This window comes from Pterocles gutturalis, unplaced genomic scaffold (genome assembly GCF_000699245.1).
Source record: "Pterocles gutturalis isolate BGI_N339 unplaced genomic scaffold, ASM69924v1 scaffold38181, whole genome shotgun sequence".
NCBI lineage: Eukaryota > Metazoa > Chordata > Aves > Pterocliformes > Pteroclidae > Pterocles > Pterocles gutturalis.
Window position 1 is genome coordinate 2390 of NW_010106768.1, and position 27360 is coordinate 29749.

At 35.1% G+C, this 27360-nt stretch overlaps 1 protein-coding gene across 1 annotated transcript; it reads left to right on the forward strand.

Moving 5' to 3' along the window:
- On the forward strand, positions 1-27360 carry LOC104472289 (G-protein coupled receptor 98-like; the record flags this gene model as incomplete). The annotated part of the gene is made up of 24 exons (XM_010087892.1): positions 1-127; positions 219-404; positions 1324-1504; positions 2101-2264; positions 2737-2860; positions 3233-3499; positions 5294-5407; positions 5850-5896; positions 6537-6705; positions 7851-8594; positions 10673-11046; positions 12843-13019; positions 14768-14948; positions 15555-15757; positions 16396-16525; positions 17194-17274; positions 18610-18749; positions 19170-19779; positions 20718-20933; positions 22169-22384; positions 23585-23829; positions 24022-24203; positions 24969-25780; positions 27151-27360. Coding segments are annotated over 24 exons (5900 nt in total), but the record flags the coding sequence as incomplete, so codon positions are not given.

Genomic DNA, 27360 nt, shown 5'->3' on the forward strand with positions numbered 1-27360 from the left:
GGTCAATGTGGAAAATCAAATACTGAAATACGGGTTTACTACTCGTGAGATTATTATTTTGGAAAATGATGATCCTGGAGGAGTGTTTGAATTTTCTCCCTCTTCCAGAGGTCCCTACAGTGTCAAGGTAGCTATCTGACTAATTTCTCTTACACGTTATGGAGCAGAGTGCTCAAAGAAAGCTGGATTTTTGGTTTTTTGTTTTTTTTTTTTTACAGGAAGGGGAGTCTGTTGAACTGCAGATTGTTCGCAGTAGAGGAAGTCTTGTCAGGCAGTTTTTACGTTACACTGTAGAACCAAGAGAAAATAATGAGTTTTATGGAAGCACAGGAGTTCTGGAGTTTAAACCTGGTGAAAGAGAGATTATACTTACTCTTCTGACAAGGATGGATGGGATTCCAGAGGTAAAATTTAATATTTTTTGTTCTTCAAATTGTGTTCACAAATAGTATTAGTTTGCCACTTGTTAAAATACAGGCAAGTATGTAGGAACAGAACAAGTGTGTAGTGGCTTTTCTCCAGAATGTCTTCCCAGCTTCCAAACCAGGGATTCTGGAATAGTAAGTGATGTCTTGGGGTTTAATAGTCCTCAGTGGATTATTTTTTTTCTGTGGATAGAAACACTTATGCTTTGAATCCATGTAAGTTTTTTAACATCCATTACATACTGTAGTACAGAGTGCTGTTGTTTAATTCAACTCTTTGTGAAGAACCACTTCCTTTTTGTCTTTTTTCTGGTAATCATCTGCTAGCTTCACGCAGTGCTCCGCAGTATAGACTGATATTGGCCATATAGATACATAGATGCAATACTTGTTTTAATGTTCCTTGAAGCATTACCTGCGAGCTTTTTTCAACAAACATATGAAGTACTAAGTCCCATTAGATTAATAAAGCAAACGGATACATTCTTTCTAAATTAGTGTGCTATCAATGGTTTTAAAATCTTTGCCTTCCCCGTTACAAAGCCAGAAATGTTAATAAATCTTATGGGAAAGAAAACTTTCCTTTCAGGGAGAATTACAAATACATTTGTGCTAGTGAATTGATGTGATTCTAAGTTAAGTACACAAACTAAGTCCTTGCCTATAATGATGCTAGATTTTTGGAGAAAATGGTCCTATCAGAGACAGAAATTTCTGATTATTTCCTTGTTCTGATGGCAATGTGCAAACACGTTGTGCACATAGAAGGTGCGTATGATTTCCTTTTGTTTAAACACGTAGCTCTTTCTGCCTGGCTAGGGACTGTGGATGTTTGTCTATTTGTTTTGGATTTGAATACTGAGTATGTATTTTTATTGACTGAGTTTCCCTCTTCTAGCTGGATGAGTTATATTCTGTGGTACTCAGTGGCTACAGTGAAATGCCAGGCAAGTTGGGGAATGCCACAAGGGTCAATATAACCATTTCGAAGAATGATGATCCACACGGTGTCATTCAGTTTCTACCTGATGAACTATCAATAACAATAAACGAAAGTAAAGGAGAAATCATCTATGCTGGTAATTCTTTTTTATGAGAGTTACTGCTTTATCTGTTGCCTGCTCCTGCAAGGCTTCTTTTCCCCATTTCACCTTTCTGGGACAATGTCTGACTCAAGTCTCCACTCAGGAGTTTCCAGAGTGGAACAGTGCCAGCAAGATGAGCAGTGGAGAATGAAGTGGAGAAGGATGTGCCTGGAAATCCAGAGGGATCAATACAGTAAAAAAAAAAAAAATGGCTAGAGAATATGCCAGACAGGAGGGATGGAGTATTGATGTATGTTCAAAGTGCAACCTGGACATAGTAGCTCTGTTTGTGGAGCATGAAGTGTAGGGTGCTATGTGAGAGAAGAATAGAGCTAAATCTTCATATGTGTGATTTCAATTTATCTCTATTCAATTATCAAGTACATTTACAGGCATAAAATAACAAATGTGAGCAAGTTTGAAGTGCTTTGTGTGTCCTTTCACGTGTTAGTGCTTTCACATGTTATTAGTTTTGCAAGAAGTAGATTTGCTTGTTATTTGCTTTCCCTTTTTTTGGTTTCAGCTTTGCTAACCTTTTTGTTTTGTGTTGTTCTGAAGATGCACACTGACTGTATGTTTGTGTTTTTTAGCTGCTTACAGGGTTGTAAGAAACCAAGGAAACTATGGCAATGTTAGTGTGTCCTGGGTTGTTGACCCAGCATGTACCAATGACATCTCTCCAGAACAAGGGACTCTTTTCTTTGATAATCTGGAGTTTTCAAAAAATATCACCATTTACTCGCTGCCAGATGAGGTAAGCATTTTTACAATGTTTTTGTGTGAATATATGGGACAAAAGGTGCTTGTTAAAACATTACAATTTGAGGAGAAAGAAGGAATGGCTGGTTTTTAAGAGCCTCGTAAGTATTTGTAGGAAAAATCAAAGCACTACAGTAAAACTGAGATTGCTTCAGCGACTCATAAAAGAGTTTGAGAAGCTGTGCATACCTATAAAAAAATTAGAAGTAAAGAAGGGTAGTTGAATGTTGTTAAATTATAGAAAAGTTCATTTGAATAAAAGCTTTGTTTTGTCAGCCTAGTTTTTATTTTTAATGCTGATACATTTTAAGTAATATAAGAAAGAATGAGAATAATTAATAATGAATAAATAAAGTTGTAAAAATAAATTACATGTATCAGCATCAGGAAACTGCAAGATAACTTTTCGGTCTTCTATACAACATTTCTTATGCAAGAAATTAATTTCGTAATACTTTCTCTTTCAGGTACCTGAGGAGATGGAAGTATTCATCATCAGCTTATTCAATGCTACCGGTGGAGCCAGGCTGGGCAATATAACCAGTGCAATTTTACAAATTGCAAGGAATGATGATCCCATTTATTTTGCAGGTTAGATATTATTGTTTTTAAAGGTGGAATACATATACTTCCCCAAGCAGATTTTATTGACAGACCAGATCATTGAGAAATCCTAATTCCAGTGGAGTTAGTATAAAACGTTCATGGTTTTGTTGTCTTGATTTTGTACTTGTTTCCTTCAAAACCTTCCCTTATTTTATTTCATTATTCTCTTTGTTGATTTTGAAATTGGTTAGATGGCTAAGTACAACTTGGAACTGCAAGGATTTCCAGGCCTTTACTACATATGCCCTTCTGTTTCACTTGGGAGAAGAATCCTCTTGGGAAGGATTAAGAAAAATAGGTCACATGTAAGGAGCTCAGGCTTAAACTCAGGTAGATCTGTTGCTTGTGTGTTTTCAGAACCTCTGACAGTGAGCGTTAAAGAAGGAAGTGTTGCAAACTTTACAGTCCTAAGGAATGGATCTGCTGATGTTGCTGTTGCTGTCCAGTATATTACTGTTAATGGAGATGCAACCGCTGAAGAGGGAGACTTTGTTTCCAGTGGAAAGAACAGTATCATTTTGTTCAGTGTTGGAGAAAGAGAGCAGAATTTATCTGTGTATATTAATGATGATGATACCCCTGAAACTGATGAAATATTTTATATCTTCCTTTTGAATGCTACAGGTAAAAGTAATGATTTGATGTATGTTTAGTAACTCTCCTTCTTTTTCCTGCCATTTTTTACCAACTTGGACTTATCATAAAGCAATGTATATATGCCAACTATTACAGGAATAAGGATTACTTCACATTTCTATACAATTACTGTACACACTGTGTTTGAATTTTCATCTTGAAATGTTTAGTTGGAAACAAAAATCAAACTATACAGCTGAAATCTTTCCCGCAAAAACAACTGTAGTGAAAGTTTATTTTCATAGAATCACAGAATCATAGAATGATTAGGGTTGGAAGGGACCTTAAAGATCATCTGGTTCCAACCCCCCTGACATGGGCAGGGATATGCTCCAAATTAGATGGACTTTTGACTTGACTACAGAAACACAAGGCTAAAGAATATTAGTACTGCGACAGTCTTAGAGAAAGAGGGTTTCTTTCAGATTTTTTGTCATGCTCTAGTGTATACCACACAACTGCCTGATTTTTGTAAAAAAACAAACAGAACTGCCTTATTTTGGAGGAAAACCATGTAAATTGGTCTCTGTTGTATTTTTGTAGTAATGCAATGTATGCATACATTTTTTTCAGTCTGACATGATAGTTTTACAAGGCTTAATCTACAGAAGAATGTATGTTAGAAATTACCCGATGTACCACCACTGCAGAATGGGTTTATTATCTTAGTAATAACATAGTGGTTTGTTTTCTTTAAAAAAAGTTACTATTTAGCAGGAAAAGATACAAAATATGATGGAATAAACCATCACTGGTATGTAATATTGATAAGAAAATATAATGGAAATGCAAGAAATAGATACATTTTGCTGGGTTTTGCCTGCTTATATAAGGCCCTGCCTACCCCTAGCCCTGCCAAAATTCACGATATAGTGAGAAAGTAAATTACAATTGTTTTAGCAAATTTTAATGATTTACTGTCCTTCAGGTGTTATTATTCTGTAGCTGAAAGGTAGTAACAGGCTGTGAATGCACTGCATGTATTTGCAATGCAAACCAAAACTGAATTCAAAAACCATCAAAATGAGGACTAAGAGTTGAGGGGCTGTAATTTAATAAAACAAAGGAAAACTGTGACAATTAAACATCAGACTACACCTTCATATTAGATTGTGTGGTAGGTTCACAATGTAAAATACCTATCGGGGGTTCAATTCAATAGGAGGAAAATAAAATCAGATTTCTTCATTTAGACCTGTGCTAAGTGTCTAAGCCCTCATTAGAGTCTGTAATGATCTGATTCATAGTTAGTGAGACTAAGAGAGTGCTTCAGATCACGCAAAAGTGGACACCGTGTGGTTGGTCTATGAATTACTCACAAGGGTTCATTGATCTCGAACCGCATCTGCCCTAGACATTGGTAGCAGGCAGCCAGAGAGTTATAGGGGAATTTTTAGCAATTATTTGAGTATAAGGTAGCTTATGTGTTTCCTGAGGTCAGCTTGCATTCACTCTGTTACCCAGGTCTCTTACAGAGTATCAGACTTGCAGAAAGGATTGGACAAAGCCATTCTTCTCCTTTCTTAAATTTTCTCTTCAATGGCTTCTTTCTACTTTAGTAACTTTCTTCGGGATCTCATGTCTTGCTCTCTGCATGAGGTGCTACTTAAGTATATTTACTCTGATTCGCCTGAATATCTCACATTTGTTTTGACTGATTTTTTTATTGTTCATTTCTTTGTATAAAAGCGTTTGGTGTGGAGTTGGAAACACCTTCAGTTTTAGAGTTGCCTCCATTTCTGATTCAAGGTTTTTTTTTCAAATTAATCACCCTCTTTTTAGGGGACACCGTTATCTTTAAGGCTGGAGTGGCTACAGTTATTATTGAAGCAAATGATGATCCTAATGGAATTTTCTCCTTGGAACCTTTAGAGAAGCCAGTGGATGAAGGCAAAAGTAACAATTTTTTGTAAGCAACTTTTAAATAATACTTTCGCTTTTTTTTGAACTGATGTATGTGGTACTTTATGGATAGTTCTTTGATCTAATCCCATACAAGTTTGCATTCATAAAGATGTTTTAAAGAAAAATAGCTTTACCAAATTTTGGATTAAATTATTTGTAAACATATTGAAGACATCAGCTGTTGTATTATTAAGCTGACTGTGTGTATTAAAATACATACAGAAATTCATGTTAGAATGTAAATAAATAAGACTGCAGCATTGTTGTTTTTGCTATATTCTCAGTAATCTTTAGATCAGAAGAACCTAAATGATTGAGCAGAATATAACCTGGACTAACAGAGAAATAAAAAATCTTCTCAAAATACAGCTAAACACAACTACGTGGTTCATTTCTTTTTGCACCTTACTTTGAAGTCTTTGTTTGTTTTAAGGTCTTGAAGCAGATGCCTATGACTGTGAATTAGGTCTTTGTGCTTGTGTGAGACATCTGAAAAATTAAAGCCCTTGATAAAAGAGGATATTAAATAGATTATGTGTTTAGTTTTATTATGCTTCTCTTTGTATTTTTTTTTTGTCCTTTATAATCTTATTTGTAGGATACATTTTTTTGATGATGGTGTGAAGAATGATGATTTGAGCTAAACATGTTTATATACAGGTGTTTTGTGGAAACACGTGACACCAAGGTCACCAGCATTTGAGGACCTTGCTCAGTGCTTGTTGGTGAAATATATTTACTAGGGAGCTGAACTATTATACGTTCATATTTATTATTTACATAATAGAAGTGCAAGACAAACTGATGTTTAGTGTAACAGAACTACTTTGCATGGACCTGTATTGGTTACTTTTTTTGTAAGATACCCGTGGTATACCTGGGAGTAGAATTACACTGTAAAATTGTGGGCCCTCAAAGAGGATTGTATTATTGCTCATGGTTGTATTTACTGTTCATGGTTATTTAGATTGTTGTTGTATATTATTTTTAATGGTAAGGAATATTAGTGTAATCATGTTTTCCCTTGCTAATGAATGTCAGTATGTTCACTCTTTCTGTGTCACTGAACAGAGTTTTGAGACATAGAGGATGCTTTGGCAATGTCTCATTGATCTGGCAGCTGTTTGATAATGACTCTGTGCTGAGGCCGGGAGAAGAGTTCTATGAAACATATGGGAGTTTGCACTTCATGGATGGTGAGGGATCAAAGCCAATAACACTCCATGCTATTTCAGATGGAATTCCTGAATTCAATGAATTTTATATTCTGAAGTTGGTGAATGCTTCAGGTATTGTCTTCCATATCACCATTCCCTTCATATCTGGTAGCAAAGAATTATGTTTAACCAATCAAAAAGAAACCAACCCCGGAAAGAGCTTTACTTTGAATCATATCTTGATATCCTATACTTTTTTGGTAAGGCTTTAGATTTTATTTTTAATTTAATCTTAATTTAGGTATATGAGTGCAGTTATTAAGTTCTTCAATTACTGTTGCACACATTTTGGTGATCTGACCTTTTAAAATGTTGCCTTTTGGTGATTTCAGAAATATAAATCTTCATGTAGTTGCAGACAAAATAAAATTATTACAGGCTATTCATGTCTACCATAATGGAGGTTGGTTGGTTTGTTGGCTTTTTTGTAGAGGAGGTAAAATACATATAGTTACCACTTCATATGACTTAAATTACAACTACTATAGGTCTGATCCTGAGCAGACTTACAAATCTCCTGGACTCATCCCATCTCAGTACTATTTATGGTCTTCTGTACCAACACAAAACTGAAAATATGTGTTGACCTTTCCTTTAAGTGAAATCCATATGCATATAGAGAAGATTTTTTACTTATAGTAGGTACATCACTGCACACTTTGAACATGGAGGCTCTACTTCACATCATGGTCTTCGTATCAGGAATTCTTACTGTGCAGAAATAGATAACTATTGGCAGGACTTGGAAACAGTTTTAATACTCAACTGGTTACTAACTTTGTGAGGTATCTCTGCTTCTGTTTCAGAAGCAATGGGCCAAATTTTGCCACTCCATATTCATGTAACTCTTGGAATAAAATGAGAACTGAATTTGGCCCCATGTTTATCAAATTAATCAAAGGTAAACTATCTCATTGACTAATTCAGAAAAAATGGAGCTTATCTTGTTTTGCCTGAAACTGTATGCTTTGCATTTGAAAAATATCGTACTGCTTTGTATTCTATGAAAATTTTGTCTCTATAGTATTTAAAAACAATACAGTTAAATTATGTTATTTTTAAATTAGAGCATTTTCTAAAAGTTCAGAGATTCTTCAAAGAACATTCAGCCCATTTTAGTAATGTATTTAAAAAACCCCTATAAGTACTTAGTTACTTTTTTGGATTGTGTTGTTTGAAACCGACCATTAACTTTTGCTCTAACTTCCATTGTATAGGTGGGTCTCCTGGTCCTGGTGGTCAGCTATCTGAAGCAAACCTTGCTGTAACTGTGATGATCCCATTCAATGATGACCCTTTTGGAGTCTTTGTTATAGATCCAGAGAGCCAGGACAGAGAGATTGTGGAAGATGTTCTGTCTGAAGATGATCTTTCCTATATTACAGACTTCACCATCTGGAGAGAACAAGGCACCTTTGGTGTTGTCCGATTAGGTTGGGAAATACTGTCTAGTACATTCCAAGCTGGACTACCATCAATGGTAGACTTCTTGTTGCTGGGATCGTTTCCAAATTCAGTACAATCCCAGCCTCAGATGAGGCGCCGTCACAGTGGAACAGATGCTTTGTATTTCAGTGGAGAAGAGGATGCATTTGGGACTATTGGTCCGGAATACCCATACAATGGAAATACTGCAGTAACCAACTTTACATTTTCGGTGTGGTTAATTCCTAATGTCAGTACTGATGGTTTTATACTTGAAAAGGATGATGGTAATGGAACCTTATATTACGGCGTGAAAATCCAAACGAATGATTCTCATGTTTCTGCTATCCTTCATTATACAGCATTAGGATCCAATATGACATATATGGCTAAAGTAGCAGTTTTGAAATATCTGGATGGAAATACTTGGCTTCACCTTCTGATTACTCTGGATGAAAGTATAATTGAATTTTATATGGATGGAATTCCTGTTCTGGAAGGAATTAAAAGCCTTAAAGGAGAAGCAATTACTGATGGTGAGCCAATAACCTGAATTATTTTTCTCCTTATATTAAGTTCTAAAATGTGTGGAAGAGTAGCTCCTTGACAGGTGTATGCAAGACACTGAAATTATTATATCTGATTAGTTAATTGAAAAGCATGAGTAGAAAATTTTGAGGGTTTTCAAAAGGCATATGGAAATTAGAGCTGTGAAAGTTCCAAATAATTCAGAACTATAACAGAGCTTGGATTGCAATAATTTGAAAATAAATTTATAATGTATAATTGTATTATATATGTATGCTTATCATGTATACATACAGTTATATTGTTAGCAATTAACAATTTCCGTAAGATATACAGCATTGTAGCTGAGAAAGGACTTTTTTCCTCTTGGTTTCTGAAACAAAATGCAATAGCAATTTCATTTCTGGTTGTGTATTATATTACAACTGAGCCAGTGTCTTTAAGCAATAGAATTTTTCGGAGTGTAGATTTACTTAAGTATGTATTTATATGGTATATTAAAATTATGCCTGTAAGTTTAATAGCATTCCAAAGAACATTAGTTTATCTAACTGGATAGTCCCAGATGTGATTTTAGTCATAGGTGACCATTATGGACATTTACAGAACTAAGACAGCAGTGACCAGGGAAGTGTCAGAACAATTCCGTTAAAAAGTCAGCTATTGTCTGGTTGGAATACATTTATATTTACTCTTTCTTCTGCTGTTTCCCACTCTTCCATGTGCATTTTTTTTCTTGGAGATCAGCTCCATCCTTTTTCCATTCTTCCTCTTGCCTTTGGTTTCACATGTTTTCTTTGGTGCGGATAGGCAGTGACTGATTACCAAATTCTTGAATCCAGTCTCCTTGTCTGTAATCAAAGAAGGAGAATTAGAAAAGATACAGTGATGTTAAATGCATACACATGTACATGAATATATGTACACAAACATAGAGTGAGGCTAGAGAGGAGACTTCATGAATTGTGTAGCATAGTATTTTATTTCTGCCTGTAAATTTCCAGTAGTTGAAGTCTGAGAAATTAATTTGCTCCCTGTAACAAAGTAGTGTCTCTGCAATTAATAATTTCCATCAGACTTGTAATACTGTAGCTGAGAAAGGATTTTTTTTCCCCCTCAGTTTCTAAAACAAAGATGGGTGAGATGCATAATGATTTTGTTGCTATGAGGATATGTCTGTGTTGTTGTAAATTTTCTGTATTAGCAGACATGGCATATACTCTGTCTGGAGATACTAGAAGTATAAGGTAAGGATTCAACCTCTCTCCAGTTAATGTTGGATACTACACAGTGGTGAGCATAGTACCCCAGTTTTTCTCACCATCCTTCACCTTGTGTAATTGGACCATGGTCAGCTGCTGTGGTTGCTCATCTGTGGAACTGACACTCAGTGTCACACGTATACCAATACATTCACAGTTTCTTCCAAGACCAGAAAGCACCTGGAAAGAGGAGAGATCCATGTGTTTTAGCACAATAGGAATGAGCATGAGCTACCAGCTTAGTATATTTGTGAAAAAGGCAGCTGTGGTCCTATGATTTGCTGAGTAGGATAATTGTTTGGAGACAAAGAAGTATTAATCCTATTGTAAAATGCATTTGGAATTTGATGAACACATCTGAAGTTCTTATTCCCAGTGCATTAGGTGAAAAGCGTGTCCAGAAGGGATAAGGAGGTGATGATGAGTGTCGTCAGAATGGATCCACTGTGCTAGCAGAGAAAGAAAAAAGGGTGTCTGTCCTGCAAAAGAAATGCTGAGAGGGGTGGCAGTTGTGCTCTGCAAAGTTCTATCTCAAGGAAAAGGGGAGGTTTCCAACTCTCATAAAAACAAGGGATGATGACAGTGTGCTGGTAGAACGAGTAGGGTGAAAAACTTGAACAGTCTAGGATAGAATTGTTTGACCTGTGATGATCACTGAGGTAAGGCTCAAGGAATGTCCCGATTTTGCATTTCAAAACCAATACGATTCCGAATCCAGAATAAACACTTCGCCAATGACTTTTAACAAATACAGCTGTTCAGTTGCAGTTTTATTGCTTTGAAGAAATACAGTAACTTATGGAAAATTACTATTTCCTTCTCAGGTCCAGGAATAGTCAGAATTGGAGCAGGAATCAATGGCAGCAGTAGGTACACAGGGGTAATGCAGGACATGAGGCTTTATGAGCGTAAATTGACACGAGCAGAAATCTACGAACTCCATGCAACTCCTGCAAAAAGTGATGTCCACCCTGTCTCTGGATACTTGGAGTATCAGCAAGGAGAAACCAATAAATCATTCATTGTGTCTGCGAAGGATGACAAAGAGGAAGAAGGAGAGGAGTTGTTCATCCTAAAGCTAATTTCTGTGCGTGGTGGAGCTCGAATTTCACAAGAAAATATCACAGCAAGATTAAGAATACAGAAAAGTGATAATGCTAATGGTTTATTTGGCTTCACTGGAGCATGTATTCCTGAGGTAAGGTGGGGGCATAAGAAAAATTGTAGGTAAAATTTTGGACAGAAAAAAATTAATGGCAAGAGCAATTGACATGTAGAAGGCCTGAATTTCACATTGCTAGTTTTATAGTTAAGCAAAGTTTTTGTAGAATTTGGAAATGTGTAAATTCTGTTAATACAGCATCAGTCTCACTGCCAGTTGAAATATCGTTTTTAAAAATACCCCAAAATTATTTTTGTTAGGAAAATTGATTTTATTACATAAACTGAAGGCTAAGGCTTAAATTTTTCTAGAACATTTTTACATTTACTTATGTCACATCTGAGTCTGGGTTGGCAATAAAAATGTAAGATTTAATTTTTTTTTTTTGGAGAAGGGATTACTACAAAGATTTTTATTTTAGTTTTCTGTGTTACATGATATGTTTGAAAGAATTTTACTAAAGGTTGTGCAATGACAAAGTGTGATGTATTTTTCACAATCATTTGCTGTCATAAGATATAAGGTATACGTTTTATAGGTTAGGTGTGAATTCAGTTGATACTATCTGTGAGTTGGGTTTTTTTTAAACATTAAATTGTTCTTTGGTAGTAGCTACCATATATGCAATATATAAACTTGCTACTTTTTTGGGGAGGGTTGAAATAAACATAATTCATTTTTACTTCTTTTATCAGTTATGAGGGAGAAAGACATGACACCTGTTTCTACTGGTATTGGATTATTTTGCAAAACAAATTTCAGAATACTTTCCAATTTGGGAACTCCCATGACTTTTTAATTACATTCTTTCTAACAAAAGTGTTTATGATGTGTTTGAAAATGATCATCTTGCCTGAGTGATACTGGTTTTCAATTCAATTCACTTTGGTTTCTATGTGCCTGCCATATGCTATGATAATAGATTCCTTCAGTTTCAAATGCCACTGATAATACTGTGATGCCACAGATCGTCAACCAACCATGAAGCAAAATTAAAAATTTATATAGCATTTTAATTGTTTTGCACTTACCTTATGCCCATTTCACCAGGGAAGTGTTAGAGCTCTCAGTGATGATGCCAGTACACAGCATTGTTTTATGAGTAGTTTAATTGCTTTATGTGTGTATCTGTCTGCTTGGCAGCTGAAGGCACATGCAGTAACTGAACTGTGTTATATAGCAGCTCTGAAATTTATCTAATGCTTAAGATACATAGCTGTAGTCTTTCTGGCAATTTTCAAATAAAATTATTTTATATTTTAGGTCCATGATAATTTTCTAAAATATATGGTCAGTATCAATACCTACTTTGTTCCAAATATGCAAAATTGTTGAGACTGAACTAATGTTCTCTGTGAACACAGACTTGTAGAGGATTGTAGCGCAGAAAATTTTTCAGTTTTTCCTGAATGATGATAGTATAGTTTAATTTTAATGTATTTGGGTTTTTTTTACATTGTGTTTCTAGCTGGGGAAAGGGGGAATCCAAATCTTTCTTTAAATTATTGCTAAAGAAGATTAAAATAATTAACATTAATATAAAATAACAGCTTCAGTTGCTTTTGACATGTGCATTTCAAGCATATTGATTCTGTCTTTGGCATGTAGTTTGGGGGAAGAGACTGTGTCCAAAACAAACAACAGAATCTAGTTGTTGGCTTACCTGTACAGTCTTCAGAGAGATACTAGAAGCAGTTACAAATTCCTGAAAGCAATGTGACAGCAATTTTGTGCCTGAACCTTTGACTAGCATTAGGGAATTTGATATTTGCATTTATTGCTTTGGTTTACTTTGACAATAAAAACCATTTCAATTTCTTGCTTATTTCCAGACTGCTGATGAAGGTTCCACTATATCCTGTGTTGTGGAGCGTACAAGGGGAGCCCTAGACTATGTGCACATAAATTACATTATCTCACAGGTTGATTCCACTGGCGTTAATTACTCTGTTACCGATTTTTCTAACAGCAGTGGCACTATCACATTCCTTCCTTGGCAGAGATCAGAGGTAAACCCTACCTTCCTATTAACTGTTTATCCTATCCTTTGCAAACCTACTAGAAAATACCTTCTGAGGATGCTTGACTGGTTTTCATACTACAAAGTGTTTCCTTCACATGGCTTCTATTATATTGTGCAGGGTTTTTTGCATCCCTGACAACAAACAAGTGATAGATGATAGAGGATTATAGATCTGCATGTATCTTGGCTCAGGGACCACCATGTGTGCATGTATGTTTGAATGCATATAATATACGAGATATGTTTACATGTTATGTGTGAGATACATTACATATGTGTTAGATTTGTGTATATCTATATGTATACTTGACGTGTAGATAGTCCTGGGCTGAATAAATGTATCCAGCTACTTTTAAATTGGAAAAGGATCAAGTTTTGATCTGAGTTTTGGAACTCAGATTTATCTCCACATCCATTAAGCAGACAGTAGTAAGATTGACTGATGTAATCTTGCAACCTCCGTTGGCCACATTCTGTCCCTTTTTGCTTAATCTGTTTCTATTAATTCAGTCCTGACACACATCATGGGAATTTCACATTTATTTGAAGAGGAGGTGTGGGACCACAATACTGTAGAAAGTTAATGTGTGTTTTCTATTAGTGTTCACAAAATAGAAAAGGTGAATTATTAGTAGAAAATGCTGTCCTCGGTTTCACTTTTATCACTCTGCTGATGTCAGTATGGACAGGCTGAAACTCACTGGTACCATTTGGTCCCAGTGGCTCTACTAGAACTGTGGCTCTGGTCCCAGTTGAAACAATGTAAGTGATTAGAGCTTGGCAAAAGCTTGTGATATCTGAAAATAGTTTGTTCATGTCACTGTTCATTCGGCTTTAATTTTCCATTGAATCATATTACTGGGTTGCATACAGTTGTATAAGGCAAATGTTTCCAAAGCTTTCCTAGTCTGGCAGCATGGGTGAGGCCTGTCTTATCAGATCTAGTGGCAGAAAAGGGCTGGTGTACCCTTGCTTCACTGCTATATGGTCCAGTTTGTTGTATACCTATGGAGGAATTAGTGTGCATGGCCCTAAGAAACAGTTTGGGAACAGTTTCTCATCAGGTGAGATATCCTAAGAAACCTTCCATTGATATTTGTAAGCTACTCATTCCCATGCCTCTAAATACAATCAGCTACTTAAACCTTTTCTTCTACGCTTGTCTAACCATGTCAAAATATATAGAAAGTTGGAACTGTCTGAGGTGAATATGTTAGCCTGTACAGAGCAGGTTATGTTAATAGTAGTATGATCTGCAATCTCAAGTGTCAGATGATATAAAAAGCTTACTTTACTTGACATCTAAATTGGATTAATCAGGGTAATGTCTCTTCAGAAGCACAGTGTCTTCAAGATTTTGAAATCTATCAGATATTTTCAATATACACAATCTAAATTACGCTTATATTAAGGTAGATAATAAATAATTGCTTGCTTGGTTATGTATTTATGTAATTTGAAGCACTTAAGAAAATATGCCTTCCATCTCCAGTAGCTTGGTAAAGTTGTTATTCAAATGAATGTTCTAAACATAAAATATTATTATAGAAGTTAGGTTAAATTACGTGGAAAGCAAAAATGTTGTCTACATTACTTTCAGAACTACACAGCAGATACAACTGACTGACTAATGAAAGAATTTGATGAGTAAAGCAGGGTCATGAAACTCATAATTCTTATATTAATATCATGATGAGCACAGTTTGATTTCTCCATGATTTGGTCCTTCTCTAGGTCTTAAATTTGCATGTTATTGATGATGAGATTCCGGAGTTAAATGAATATTTCCGTGTGACGTTAGTCTCTGCAGTATCTGGAGATGGAAAACTAGGTTCAACTCCTACCAGTGGAGCAAGTATAGATCCAGAAAAGGAAACGACTGATATCAGCATCAAAGCTAGTGACCACCCATATGGTAACAATGATGGAGATGATACAGTCTTGTTGCAGATTATTCTATGTTTCTAGCTCAACTGATAAAACCTTTGCTTAGCCTTGATAGGTGACAAAGCAATACCAAGAATTCCATTTTATCTAACTTGAGATTAATTAATAATTTTATACAAGAGTAAGGCTGAGTTACTTACTCTTGAGAATATTTGAAAAAGGCATCAAAGCTGCCCTGACCAAACAGGCAGTGATTCCCTTCTGAGAGCAAATAAAGGTTGCATGTAGTTGATCCTGTGCAAATTTTTCTCAGATGAGAATTCCTGATGAAGGTACTTCTGTGTGCTTATTATATCAATAAGAACCCAATACTATGACATGTTGAGGCTCTTTTGGGAAGAGCTGAATTCATTATTGTGGCTTTGTCAAGACTGATATGGTTATCAGTGAGAGAGGGGAAGGTACACAGCACATCCCTGGAAATAACATGATTGGGTCCTAAGGCCATATCAATAATTGTCATTTAATTCCAGAAATGTTAAATATAAATATTATAAATAATTTGGTTTCAAGTTGTTATAATAATTTAAATTTGGTACAAAAAGCTATATAAATATTACTTCTTGTCTGCCAGGTCTACTACAGTTCATGGTGGGACCGCCTCCTCAGCCAGGTGATGAAATGATTCTGCCAGCTTCTGCTGTGCCCTATGTTACTGTTAAAGAAGAAGTTGGACATATCAGGTTACTGGTAGTTCGTGCACAAGGCCTTCTTGGAACAGTTCTGGTGGAATACAGAACAGTGCCACTTACAGCTTTCAGTTCTAAAGATTATCAGGTATGGCTGTTACCAAGGTGTGTACTTATTTTAGAATTTAATTTGAGTTATTTGTCCTGGAGATAACCTTCAGTGTGAGTATTTTAACCCAGCTGTTATTCTTTTCACAGAAACACTTTGATTTATGTGGTGATGTGATAAATGAATGTGTAATACTCACTTGAAAAAATATATACCATTATGTGACTTTTACTTCCTTTCTCTGCAGCATGTTGTTATTTCTTCAGAACAGTCTCTCATTTTGATTTTTTTTGCTTAAGAGAATTGTCAATGCAGCAAGAAGGGACATTTACTATTCTTGCTGAGTATATCAGACTTTATATGAGCATTCAGGTACATGTACACGTTAAGATTGTGTCTGCACATACTAGGATATGTACATGTTGAACAAAATAACCTGTAAGTATCTGTGTTTGCTTATCTAACTGACATTTGTGCAGAAAAAAGTAGATGAATGCAGATGCTCATGATTCTGTAAATTTAGATGCCTTTTTCTCATAACAAAACTCAGCAGATTTTTTAAAAGCTTAAGTGAAGTAGATGTTTCAACAAAAACAAAATCAAGGTTTAATTTTCTTTTTTCATATGGATGAAAACATTAGGCTTGATCAAAAGTGTGAAGAATTTTCATATTGCAGGCTGCTGCGGGCACACTGGAATTTCAGCCAGGAGAAAGATACAAGTACATTATTGTTAACATCACTGATAATTCTATTCCGGAATTAGAAAAAACTTTTAAAGTGGAGCTGTTGAACCCCGAGGGAGGAGGTAAGGCATGTACATCAATCCATTGTTTATATTTTCATGATCTCAACTCATCCATTAAAATTTTACCTTTTTTAGGTGTACTATTTCCATGTTATTTCTAAAGACAAGCAAACAACCCCATATCCCCCAGACAGCTGTAATTTTTCTTAAGAAAGAGCTGTTCTTCAAATATTTTGTTAATCATCACTATCCCAAAGAAAGTGTATTATCATGACCTAATGGCCAGTTAAAGGCCAGTGCTGCTTTTCACATTGCATAATTTCATGGTTGGTAATGAGAATTAAAGTAATGTAAAAACAATTGAAAAAAAAGATTTTTTTTTTAATTTTATAATATTTATAAAGTAATTAAGGCTAACAGCCAAAGTGGTGTTTTTTTTTCTGCCACTTGAGTGAAATCAGAGGAGAAAACACAAGTGTATGCTTTTTCTTTCCTTCTGACCTCCTATTGCTACTTCCAGTGTCATGAATTTAATAAGAGGTGGCATGTAAAATACTTTTTCTGGCTTTTGTCAGAAATCCTGTATGCTTTCATATTCCAAACTGATGCCTTCCTAGAATGTTTCGCTCTCTTTTTGTGTTGTCCAGAAATGTTTAAATTACTTTCTGCTTTCTCTTTATTTATAAATGTATATATGTGTGTATATCTGTGTGTCTGTCATCTTAAAGTTGCTGAGCTCTTTAGAAATGATGGCAGTGGTAGTGGTGATGGGAACATCGATTTCTTCCTTCCAACTGTCCATCAACATGGTAAGCATTTTGGATTAACTCTATTTTTTTTTTTTGCTAACTGTAATATCCCCCATAAATCACTTTATTGACACAACTTGGAATAGTTTTACTTTACTCGTAGTTACAGCTGATTCATTTAGATTTATCACAACGTTCTGTCAAAATATTCTTTTCCATTTTAATTAAGGCATACTTTGAATAGCAGGTAGTGTTTAGTGTAACACAAAAAATGACAGCTTCTGTACCATCAAAACTATATTGTTATAAAACATAATACAGTTATTCCAGAAGTACAGTTTGCAAAATTGATTTTGTTTCAAGATTGTCAAATCTTCTGGACAGCAAAAAAAGCAAAGACGCTATTTAAATTTGAGGTAATTTAAAAATTACCTGACTGTATGCTTTTTATGTGTGCTTTATGTTACCTTGATTCTCTGTATGTCAAAAATACTCTTAAAGGAAGCCCTCTTAGATTTTTTTAAAGGAATGTTTTGGTTGTTTTTCATTTATTCTCATTAAGTGTGTATTTACATCTTGACATACAGAAAAAAAAATTAATTTAATCCTGATAAAATTAAAAAAAATATTAGATGTAAAAATAACATAAAATCTGAGGGAAAACCCTAATAATATAGGATTTCAGATTAAACCCTGCAGACCTCGAAATGTTATATAAGCACCCATTATCCAAACTGAATAATTTATTCCACTGTGACAGCCTGATTTTAAATTTTATTTGTACGTACAAAAGATTTCAGTTTAAATCTAAGAGTAAGTCTGCCGTTTAGCCACTTTTTGGAGCTTCCTGGTTTTTTTTGAAGTCCTATTTCTTTTTTTCTTGTTTCTAGAAATGGTTTTCCGAAGTGCCAAGCCCTTTTTCTCTCTGAGCAGCAGGTTATCTCACCCAAGACAATCTTTTTAGTATCAGGATTTGCCAGACTTGTTTTTTTCCTTTTTCCTTACAGCTTGTGTTATGATGAGACCTCCTTTTGTGTGGTCTATCTGCTTACACTGTGGTTTACCATATTGCTCCCCACCATCCTAAATTCTGCTCTATGTTCATTTATTAAACCTGTAATTTTATTTCTGTTCCTCCCTTAAAACATTCATATTTATTAAATTTCTTTGGTACATTGTTCTATAGAAAGACTCCCAGGACTGATTAATTGAAATTCAGTTCCTTGTCAGTGTGGATGGTTACCACATATCTTAAAAAAAAACAAAGACAAAACAGCGCAGATACTCCAGTTATGCTCTCCTTCTTATTTTTTGTAACAAATGTCTTTAGCTATTTTCTCTCACGTAAGAAAAAATGCTAGAAAAAATAACCCTTTTTGGAACTTGCATTTACAGCTAGCTTGGGAATTGCATCCTGCATCCTTGTGACTATTGAGGCTTCTGATGACGCTCATGGTGTGTTTGAGTTCAGTGCTGAGTCACTCTCGGTAAATGGAACTGAGCCTGAGGGTGGAGACAGCAGTATTGTGCTGCAGGTCAGAGAGCTTTGAGTCTCATATTGCTGTGCAGTCCTCTTCTGTCTCTGTTTTTAGTGAGCATTCTGAAATGTCTCTAGGGTTTATAACTTAACTTTATCATGCACATCTGTTCTTATGTTTCATACAGAGTTTTCTAAAGTGAATCGTTCAGCTTGAAGGTAAAATGATATAATAATAATATTCATACGTTTAAAATTACTTTTTGTTTACATTTGACGTACTCCTATTCTAAAATAACAGTGTTGATGATGCGACAAATACAGCAAAACTGAGATAGTAAAGATTAGACTGTTTTGTTAAAACACAAATTTATTTTTAACCCATCATGTCAATGTCTTTGCTTAATCCCATCTTATACTTCTATGTTTTTCTTTCTCATAGAACAAAAATATGCAGGTCTTTGTATTTTTCACTTAGGTTGTGAGAACGCATGGGGCCTTGTCTCAAGTGACACTGCATTGGATCATAGACTGTAATCTTACCAAAGACCTGATCACTACAGATGGGAATGTAACATTTGATGTTGGCCAAGCAAGAGCAAATATTACAGTACAGGTTTCTCCTGATGAAGTTCCTGAGTTGGATAAGGTGTTTTCAGTTTTGATCATCAATGTCTCTAGTGGTCGTCTTGGAAATCATACTAATGCAACATTAACTATTTTAGCTAATGATGATCCATACGGAGTCATCATCTTTTCTGAGAGAAACAGACCTATAAAAATTGAGGAAGAAACAAAAAATATCTCCCTGACAATAATAAGGTGTGGTGGTCTTCTTGGTACAGTAATGGTAACATACAGAACTATGGGCGATGATGAGAAGTCACCCTTTCTTCCACCTGATGTTATTAGAGCAATAGAGGGAAAAGATTACATACCCATTACAGGTCACACAATCTTGGCAGCCAATCAAAGTGAGGCCACAATATCTTTGCCTATTTTGGATGACGATGATCCTGAGAGGTCAGAATCTGTTTTTGTGGAGCTAAGCAGTATTGTTCTCATCGAGAAGGTGCAGGATCGGCCAAGTAAGTATCTTATACACGTAAAACCTACAATTTAAATATGAAGGCTAGTATTTTTATTTAATAGGATAAAATGCAGCAAGTTAAACGATAAACTTTTTACCTCTGCCGAACTCTGTATATTTAAGAAATCTCTGGGTTACTTGCCTTGTGTGCTGTTAGCATATATTTTCCTTAGCACAGTATTCTGTCAGGGATGTACGATCTTTTCTTTATCCATTTTGCATCGTGTTATCCAAGGTCTGTCAGGCCAAATATGTACAGTATGTGTTCTCTGCACTAATACCTGTTCATCTAGTGTTGTTTTTGTAAAGTTCAGTATCAGGCAATAACTAAGCTAATTTTGCTTACTGAAAGCCAAAAAGGTCTTGTAAAAATAAAATGGTATGGAATTACAGATATCTGATGCTTTTTTAGTGTAGAGAAAGTTTGCTTCATCTCTCATTCAGATAAATTTGGGTCATGACAGCCTGATTTTTGCTTCAATGCTTTTTGGCTTGTCTAGTTGCTGCCCCCACTCCAGAAGAATCTTGATGGGAAACTTCAAATGTAATTCTGCTAAGAGGTTGAAGTCTTGTTTATATTTTGTCATAGCAGGTGTAAAAATGAAATTCGTCTAAACAGTATTGATCTTACTACTGGCCTTATGGACAATTTAATAAACAAATTATTTCATAGTACCTCACCTCTTCAAAAAATTATGATTTGTATGCTCCACTGCAGAGTAGAATAATAAGTTATTAAAAATGTGCTTTTTCTGCCATAATATAATTAAAAGTATGTTGATGCAGTTTGCATTTATGCTTTGTCCAATTCTGAAAAAGATAGCTTTGTTAAAAGCTAGTGGTGATTAAATACTAAACTCACATGTATGTTTATAAACTCTATAGCCATAAATAGCATCTCAGGCACCCCCTCACTAAGTTTTCTTTGTGTTTCAGTTGCAAATTCTCCTCGACTTGGATTATCGGGTGAGACAATAGCTCATGTAATCATCAATGCCAATGATGATGCTTTTGGAATACTTCAGCTTTCAGCTTCAACTGTGCGAGTTGCTGAAAATTATGTTGGACCGATCATTAACGTGACCAGAACTGGGGGAATATTTGCAGATGTTTCTGTGAAATTTAAAGCTATGCCAATAACTGCAACAGCTGGTAAGAAATCAGAATAGCAGAAGTATGCGGTCTATGTTAAAGTGGAAAGAGCATACTGTATGCTTTGAGCAGTCAAAGCAAACAAGTGTGTATTGAATATGCTATTTTACAAGTACAAAAAAAAAAAAAAGTAGCAAGACATTTACTAACTCTGCTTAGCAGACAGGAATCCAATCCCTATGGGAGAGATCTTGCATCAGCTTTCAGAAAGTTCCGATACATCATCACTGAAGAGTTGAGCAAGAGAAATGAGTGAAGGAATTGGAGTGTTTGTTTCCCTAGTAGCCCACCACCTGTTCAAAAAAGGAAAATAAATAAAAATAAAAAATACTATAGTAGTGTATGTAGCTACTGTTAATCCTGTGTACATATTTAAACGCACCACGCATTGTTTAGGTGAGCTTGTTGGAGAGGAAGTCAGAGTTGGGGACTCAGCTGTAAAACAAACAGTCAAAAACCAATCAAAACCCAAGAAGATTTGAACTTCTAACAATGGGAGATTAAGTTCTCTAGTTAGTCCCTGCTATAGAGAAGTGCATAAAGGACCAAAATTATGAAGTGTGCAGGGTCAAAACCGCTTAGTTATAAATCAAACCCACTGTAATTCAGCTGTGTCCAAAAATGAATAGGCAGGTGCTATGTGCTCTAAGAACTGGCTTTCTATGTAATAGACTTTTCTAAATAAGTGTGTAGCTAGATTGATGTCAAGAGTATTTTAATTTTAACTTTTAATTAGTTTCTGCAGCAGACCCAGTATCTAATGTATCACAGTTGATCCTCTAGACGTCCTTAGAGACAAGTTTGCCTAAAGTGAGGTTCACACATGAAATGTGCTCTTAGCTAAAATCTACTTTGACAAAGGCGCTTCTGTTCACTTCTATCTCTTGGAAAGCCAGAGAGCAAATAGAAATCAAAGACAGAAACATCTTGGTAGTGTGACCTCGTCAGTGGAAGACCATAATGGACCTTTTGTAACTATCTCTTGGTCTAACAGTACAAACTCTGTTCTGGCCAAACCAAGTTTTGTTTTAATCCATCCAGTTATCTAAAAGGCAATGTGAAATAAAAAAGACTGTGTTGTCTGTATATGAAAGAAAAAAAACCCCATAAAACTGCAGAGGAATGAATGTGTAAGCAAAAAGATAAGTATTACTGGTGATGTTCAATACACTACACTATAATGCATTAATATTCTGTGGTTTTTATTGTTTTGGTTTTTTCATCTACAAATTTAGGTGAGGACTACAGTGTAGCCTCATCAGATGTCGTCTTACTAGAAGGGGAAACAAGTAAAGCTGTGCCAATTTACATAATTAATGATATCAGTCCTGAAGTTGAGGAGTCATTTTATGTTCAGCTGCTGAATCAAACAACAGGAGGAGCCTTGCTTGGATCTTTGACTAGGGCAATCATAAGTATTGAGGCTTCTGATGACCCATTTGGATCTTTTGGTAAATGAGTCTTGTCTGCATGTTTTCTCTTCTGTTAACATTTTTACTGTAGATTTGAGGGTGAGCTGTTATAGGGTGTGTGTGTGTGTATATATATATATATATGTATATGGAATAAAAACTTTCAGAAGACAAAGAGGAAGCCTGGATGAAGACAGTAAACGAAAAGATGGGATAAACTAAATGAAAACATATAATTAGGGAGTCATGGTGCTTTAATATAACAAAAAAGTATTATTTATTCAGTTGATACAGAAAGATTTGAGAATCTTCCAATAGGGATAGATGGATTTTAGTTTACTTTTTAGTTTTTTATAAGTACTGCATTTCTGCAATAGCTTTAAGCCAAAATCTGCATTCTAGTATCTGTTGCTTAAATACCTTGATATCTTGTTTTACTAGATTATCAGCCAAAGCATATTTAAAAATCCGGGGAAACAAAAATATAAAGAGAAATTAAATTACATTCTTTTATTTTCTGTTAAGTATTTTAGTTTTTCTTCTGCCTCTTATTTTCAGTAAAATGAATTGTGTGTACTTTCCAAAATTATTTTAATTACACAAGTTTTGAGGAGGGTTTTGGTGATTTCAAAAATTTAATAATATTTTAGAAATATTTTTTGTTTGTTGGGGTTTTTTTTGTGTATTTTTTCTTGCCTTTTCTTTTCACTTACCCTTTTCTCCCTTCAGTACCCTACTTAATTCCATTGTTCCATTTTATCAGTAGGAGGTGGTAAAGGAAAGAAAGAAAAAAGTAAAAAATGAATAATTCCACATGGATAATTAATTAATTCTTAAAAGCTAACATTTTAATACAATGAAAACTTATTTGAAACAGTTTTAGATGGAGTATGGTGACTTAATTTTTTAGTAAGTGACATGAAAGCTGCTAAAGAGTTTCCTTGCTGGGAATATGATGAAATTGTCTTCAAAGAGCTTAGAAACAATTTTTTGTTAGCCTTGAGCAATGGGTATGTTGGAATAAACTTTTTGGGTGAGGGCTTAATTTTGATGCTGATTTCCTCTGTAGATGAAAATATTAGTACTGAAAGTTCTCTTTTAAGTTTCAATCTGATTAAAAGTGATTTCCCTGTGCAAGTAATTGCAATCAAGTGATTTAAAACTATGTACTTCAGGAGCTGATACATTTACTTTCTATTTCATCTTTAAAGAAATACATCTTTCTGTGCTGTATTTCAGTATTTCAGATTACTGAATTCACTGTGGAGGAGCCAGAATTTGGATCGGTAACCATAAATCTGCCAATAATCCGTAATGCTGGGACACTCGGTAATGTTACTGTTCAGTGGGTTGCCACCACTAATGGACATCCTGCTGATGCGGACTTGCAGGTTGCCTTGGGTAATATTACTTTTGCCCCTGGGGAGGCCATTCAGATGTTGCTGTTGGAAATCCTGGCTGATGATGTTCCAGAAATAGAAGAAGTAAGTAAAGCAGTTACGTCTTTCTTGAATAATATTAGAGTTTTAACTTGTTATAGAAATGTGTGCATAGAAAAACAAGGAATGTTCTGGCAGGAAGGTGCAAGAAGTTTATATTTTGCTTTACTTGTGATTATTAGAAATAACAAAATTGTTTAGCTGCATTATTTCTTTTTCTTTTTTTTTCTTTTTGAGATTGTCCGTGTAGAATTAACTCAGGCCTCCAATGGTGGTGCTATTGGGTTAGATGGCGTGGCAAATATTATAATACCTGCCAATGATAATCCTTATGGCACAGTTTTCTTTCATCAATCCTTATATCGAATTCAGGAGCCACTAGAAAGAAATTTGATTGCAAATATAACAGTCAGGCGAAGGTTTGTATGATGTTTGCTTTATTTATACCTATTATTTTTTCTTTTTTTTTTTTTTTTGTCTTGGATATAATTTCAAATGTAATGCTCCTCTTGCATAAGTATTTGCATCAGTTTCTTGATCTTCTAGCTTATCTCATTTTTATTTCATATGCATTGTTTTTGAACTAGACATAAGCTTATTAGAAGTGTACATAAAGGACTTAAATGTAATATACAGTGCAATGTACAGTGTAAATCTAATGTACACCATGTAGTTGGAGTTTTATTTTGCCTATTTAATCATCAAATCATTTAAAGCTGCACAACAGCCTGCTCCTGTGGTTTGAACTAGAGGACAAAGTGGGTCAACCCTTCTGGGATGGAAAGAAATGAGAAAATGAAAACAGGTTTTATGTATGTGATACGATATCCTGAGGACACCTAGAAGGAATGATGACGAACAAAGCTGTGCAGCACAGGATTTTTCTTCCTTGTGAGCCCTAAGAAGACTAAGTTAATTCCTAGAAACAAATGTTTGCAAACATGCATTCTTAACAGAGGGCTACCCAAGCTGTAAATAATCAAACTTACTATCGACAAAAAATGACAACTCAGTTATTGTGATACTGTCTTCAGGGGAGCCTGAATTAGCTGTTTGTAACTTTTCAGCAATTCAGAAAGGACCAATCAATTTTGTTCACTTTTATTCTTAACCCAGAAACATACAGAATATTAGACATACTTAATCAACTAACATTGTTTTTTTTTTATTTTAATGTCTTTTAGTGGGGGAAGGTTTGGTCAGCTGCAGATATTTTACAGCACTTCTGAGACTGATGTCGTAGCTCTTGCCATTGAGCAGGGTCAGGATATGTTGGCCTGTTACGAGTCTCCTGTACAAGGAATTCCTGACCAACCAACCAAGACCAAAGTGAATGTGTCAGCAACAATTGACCCACTGTATGCCTGTGCAACTCAGTGCCTAAAAGAACAAGCGTGTTCAGCCTTTACATTTTCCAGTGCCTCTGAGATTCCTCTCTGCCTTTGGTGGACATCAGAGATCAGCCCACTAACTAACACATCAGGATTCTGGACCTACAAGAAAAACATCACCTGTACATCTGTTCTCTTTAGCACCCAAGCCACCGCTGGAAGTGATTATGAATCTGTTACAAGACAGTGGGCCATAATGCAGGAAGGGGAAGAGTTTGCAAATCTCACAGTTGTTTTACTTCCTGACAGTCTGCCAGAGTTGGATGAGAAATTCACTATATCCCTTCTGAAAGTTGAACTAATGAATATCTCAGCCAGCTTAAAAAATCAACCAACTATAGGACAGCCAAATACTTCTACAGTTATCATAATGAAGAATGGAGATGCATTTGGAGTATTTAAGATCTGCAGTGTAAGTCCCAATGCGACAGAGGAAGGTCGGTATGTTGAAGTAGAAGAACATCCTCAAACCAATGTGCAGCTAATGATACACAGGACAGAAGGCAGCCTGGGACAGGTGACAGTGGAATGGCGTGTCATTGGTGGAACTGCTACCCCAAACTTGGATTTTCTAGGTGTTGGTGACATTCTGGTGTTCGCTGAAGGTGAGGCAAGGTTTTTCATTAGCTTCTTTTTTATAAAACTAAAGAAAACAAAACAAAAAAAAAACATGACAAGCACTCAGTCCTCTGGATGTTTTGATAAGTGGTGTCTTATTTTTAGGCTAAACCTCCCTGAATGTTCAGGATATGCATTTAAAATAATGTATTTCATTAGCATATAGCGTTATGTTGTGGAATACACACAGTGGTAATAAATAGATCAAAACCATAACTATCTATAATTTTAAAAAATATTGCAGTGTGCATTATAAAGGTTAATTTTAACAAATAAATCAGGAATAATAATGCTGAAGAAACTTGTTATATCAAGGATGACAAAAATGAGAATCAGGCCTAACTGGTCTTTTGTTAACCTTCAGTCATTAACAGTACTAATTTTTCATGACATCTGGTTTTCAATTCTGAGGTTGTATTGATTTCATAACATAACACCATATTTAAAAAAAATGCAAAGAGGACAAACAATCCAATGACAAACATTATTTAAGTACCATGCAGCATGACGGATATATTTTCAAAGTCTGAGTTGATTGAACAGTTATTTTGAAAGCAGTTTGCGGGAGTGTAGTAATGATTCTAGTGTGCTAACTAGCTTGCTAAATCATCTGGACTCAAAAGAAGGGTTGCCAACAGTGATTCTGAGGCTGACATGTAATTATATTAGTGGTTATAAGTGTAGTAAAACCTTTTTTCAAAATATTTTGAAAGATATGTAGCAAGAAATACATGTATCTTATAAACTGATATTCTCATAATCATAAAAAACAGGTTATGCACATGCACTGAGCAACAAGATTGTGTTGTAAATTATAGTGGGTTATAGAGACTGGCAATTGGTCGTGTTTGCTTTCTATGTGATCATTCTTTGATGGTCCAGAAGACAAGTAACTAACAACGTGGCAGCCCGTTTTAATGCATTCCCTGGCCAAGTAAACATATTCAAATAGAGTGTACATACCTGTGTGTATGGTTCATCAGAGAACTTATGCACTTGGTAATTTTTTACAAGAATGATATTCCACTTTTCTATGTTAAATTTGAAAGCCAGGGAACTTACGATGCAAGTAAAGAATTCTAGACAGTCAGAAATTATACCTATGTTGTTAATTTCTACATAGTATATTTAATAATTTGATGATTACATTTCCCTAATGTAACTTTTCAGCAGTAACTGAATAAAACTTCATAATGACATTCATTAACTTCTAGACACATAAATAAATAAATAAATAAATATGCTTAATGTTATTTTAAATATATTTTTTGAATATTTCCTACAAAAGGTGACGATTCAGTCTATTTAAAAGGTGATTTCAATGTGCACCCCTAAGTATGTGTTTTTTTCCTTGTAGGGGAAACAAAGAAGATGGTCACACTGACCATTTTAGATGATACAGAGCCAGAAGATAATGAAAGTATCATAATCAGCCTGGTCTATACAGAAGGAGGGAGTCGGATTCTGCCCAGTTTTGACACTGTCACAGTGATTATTCTGGCAAGTGACCATGTGGCAGGAATTATTAGCTTCCAGACAGCCTCAAGATCTGTTATTGGTCGTGAAG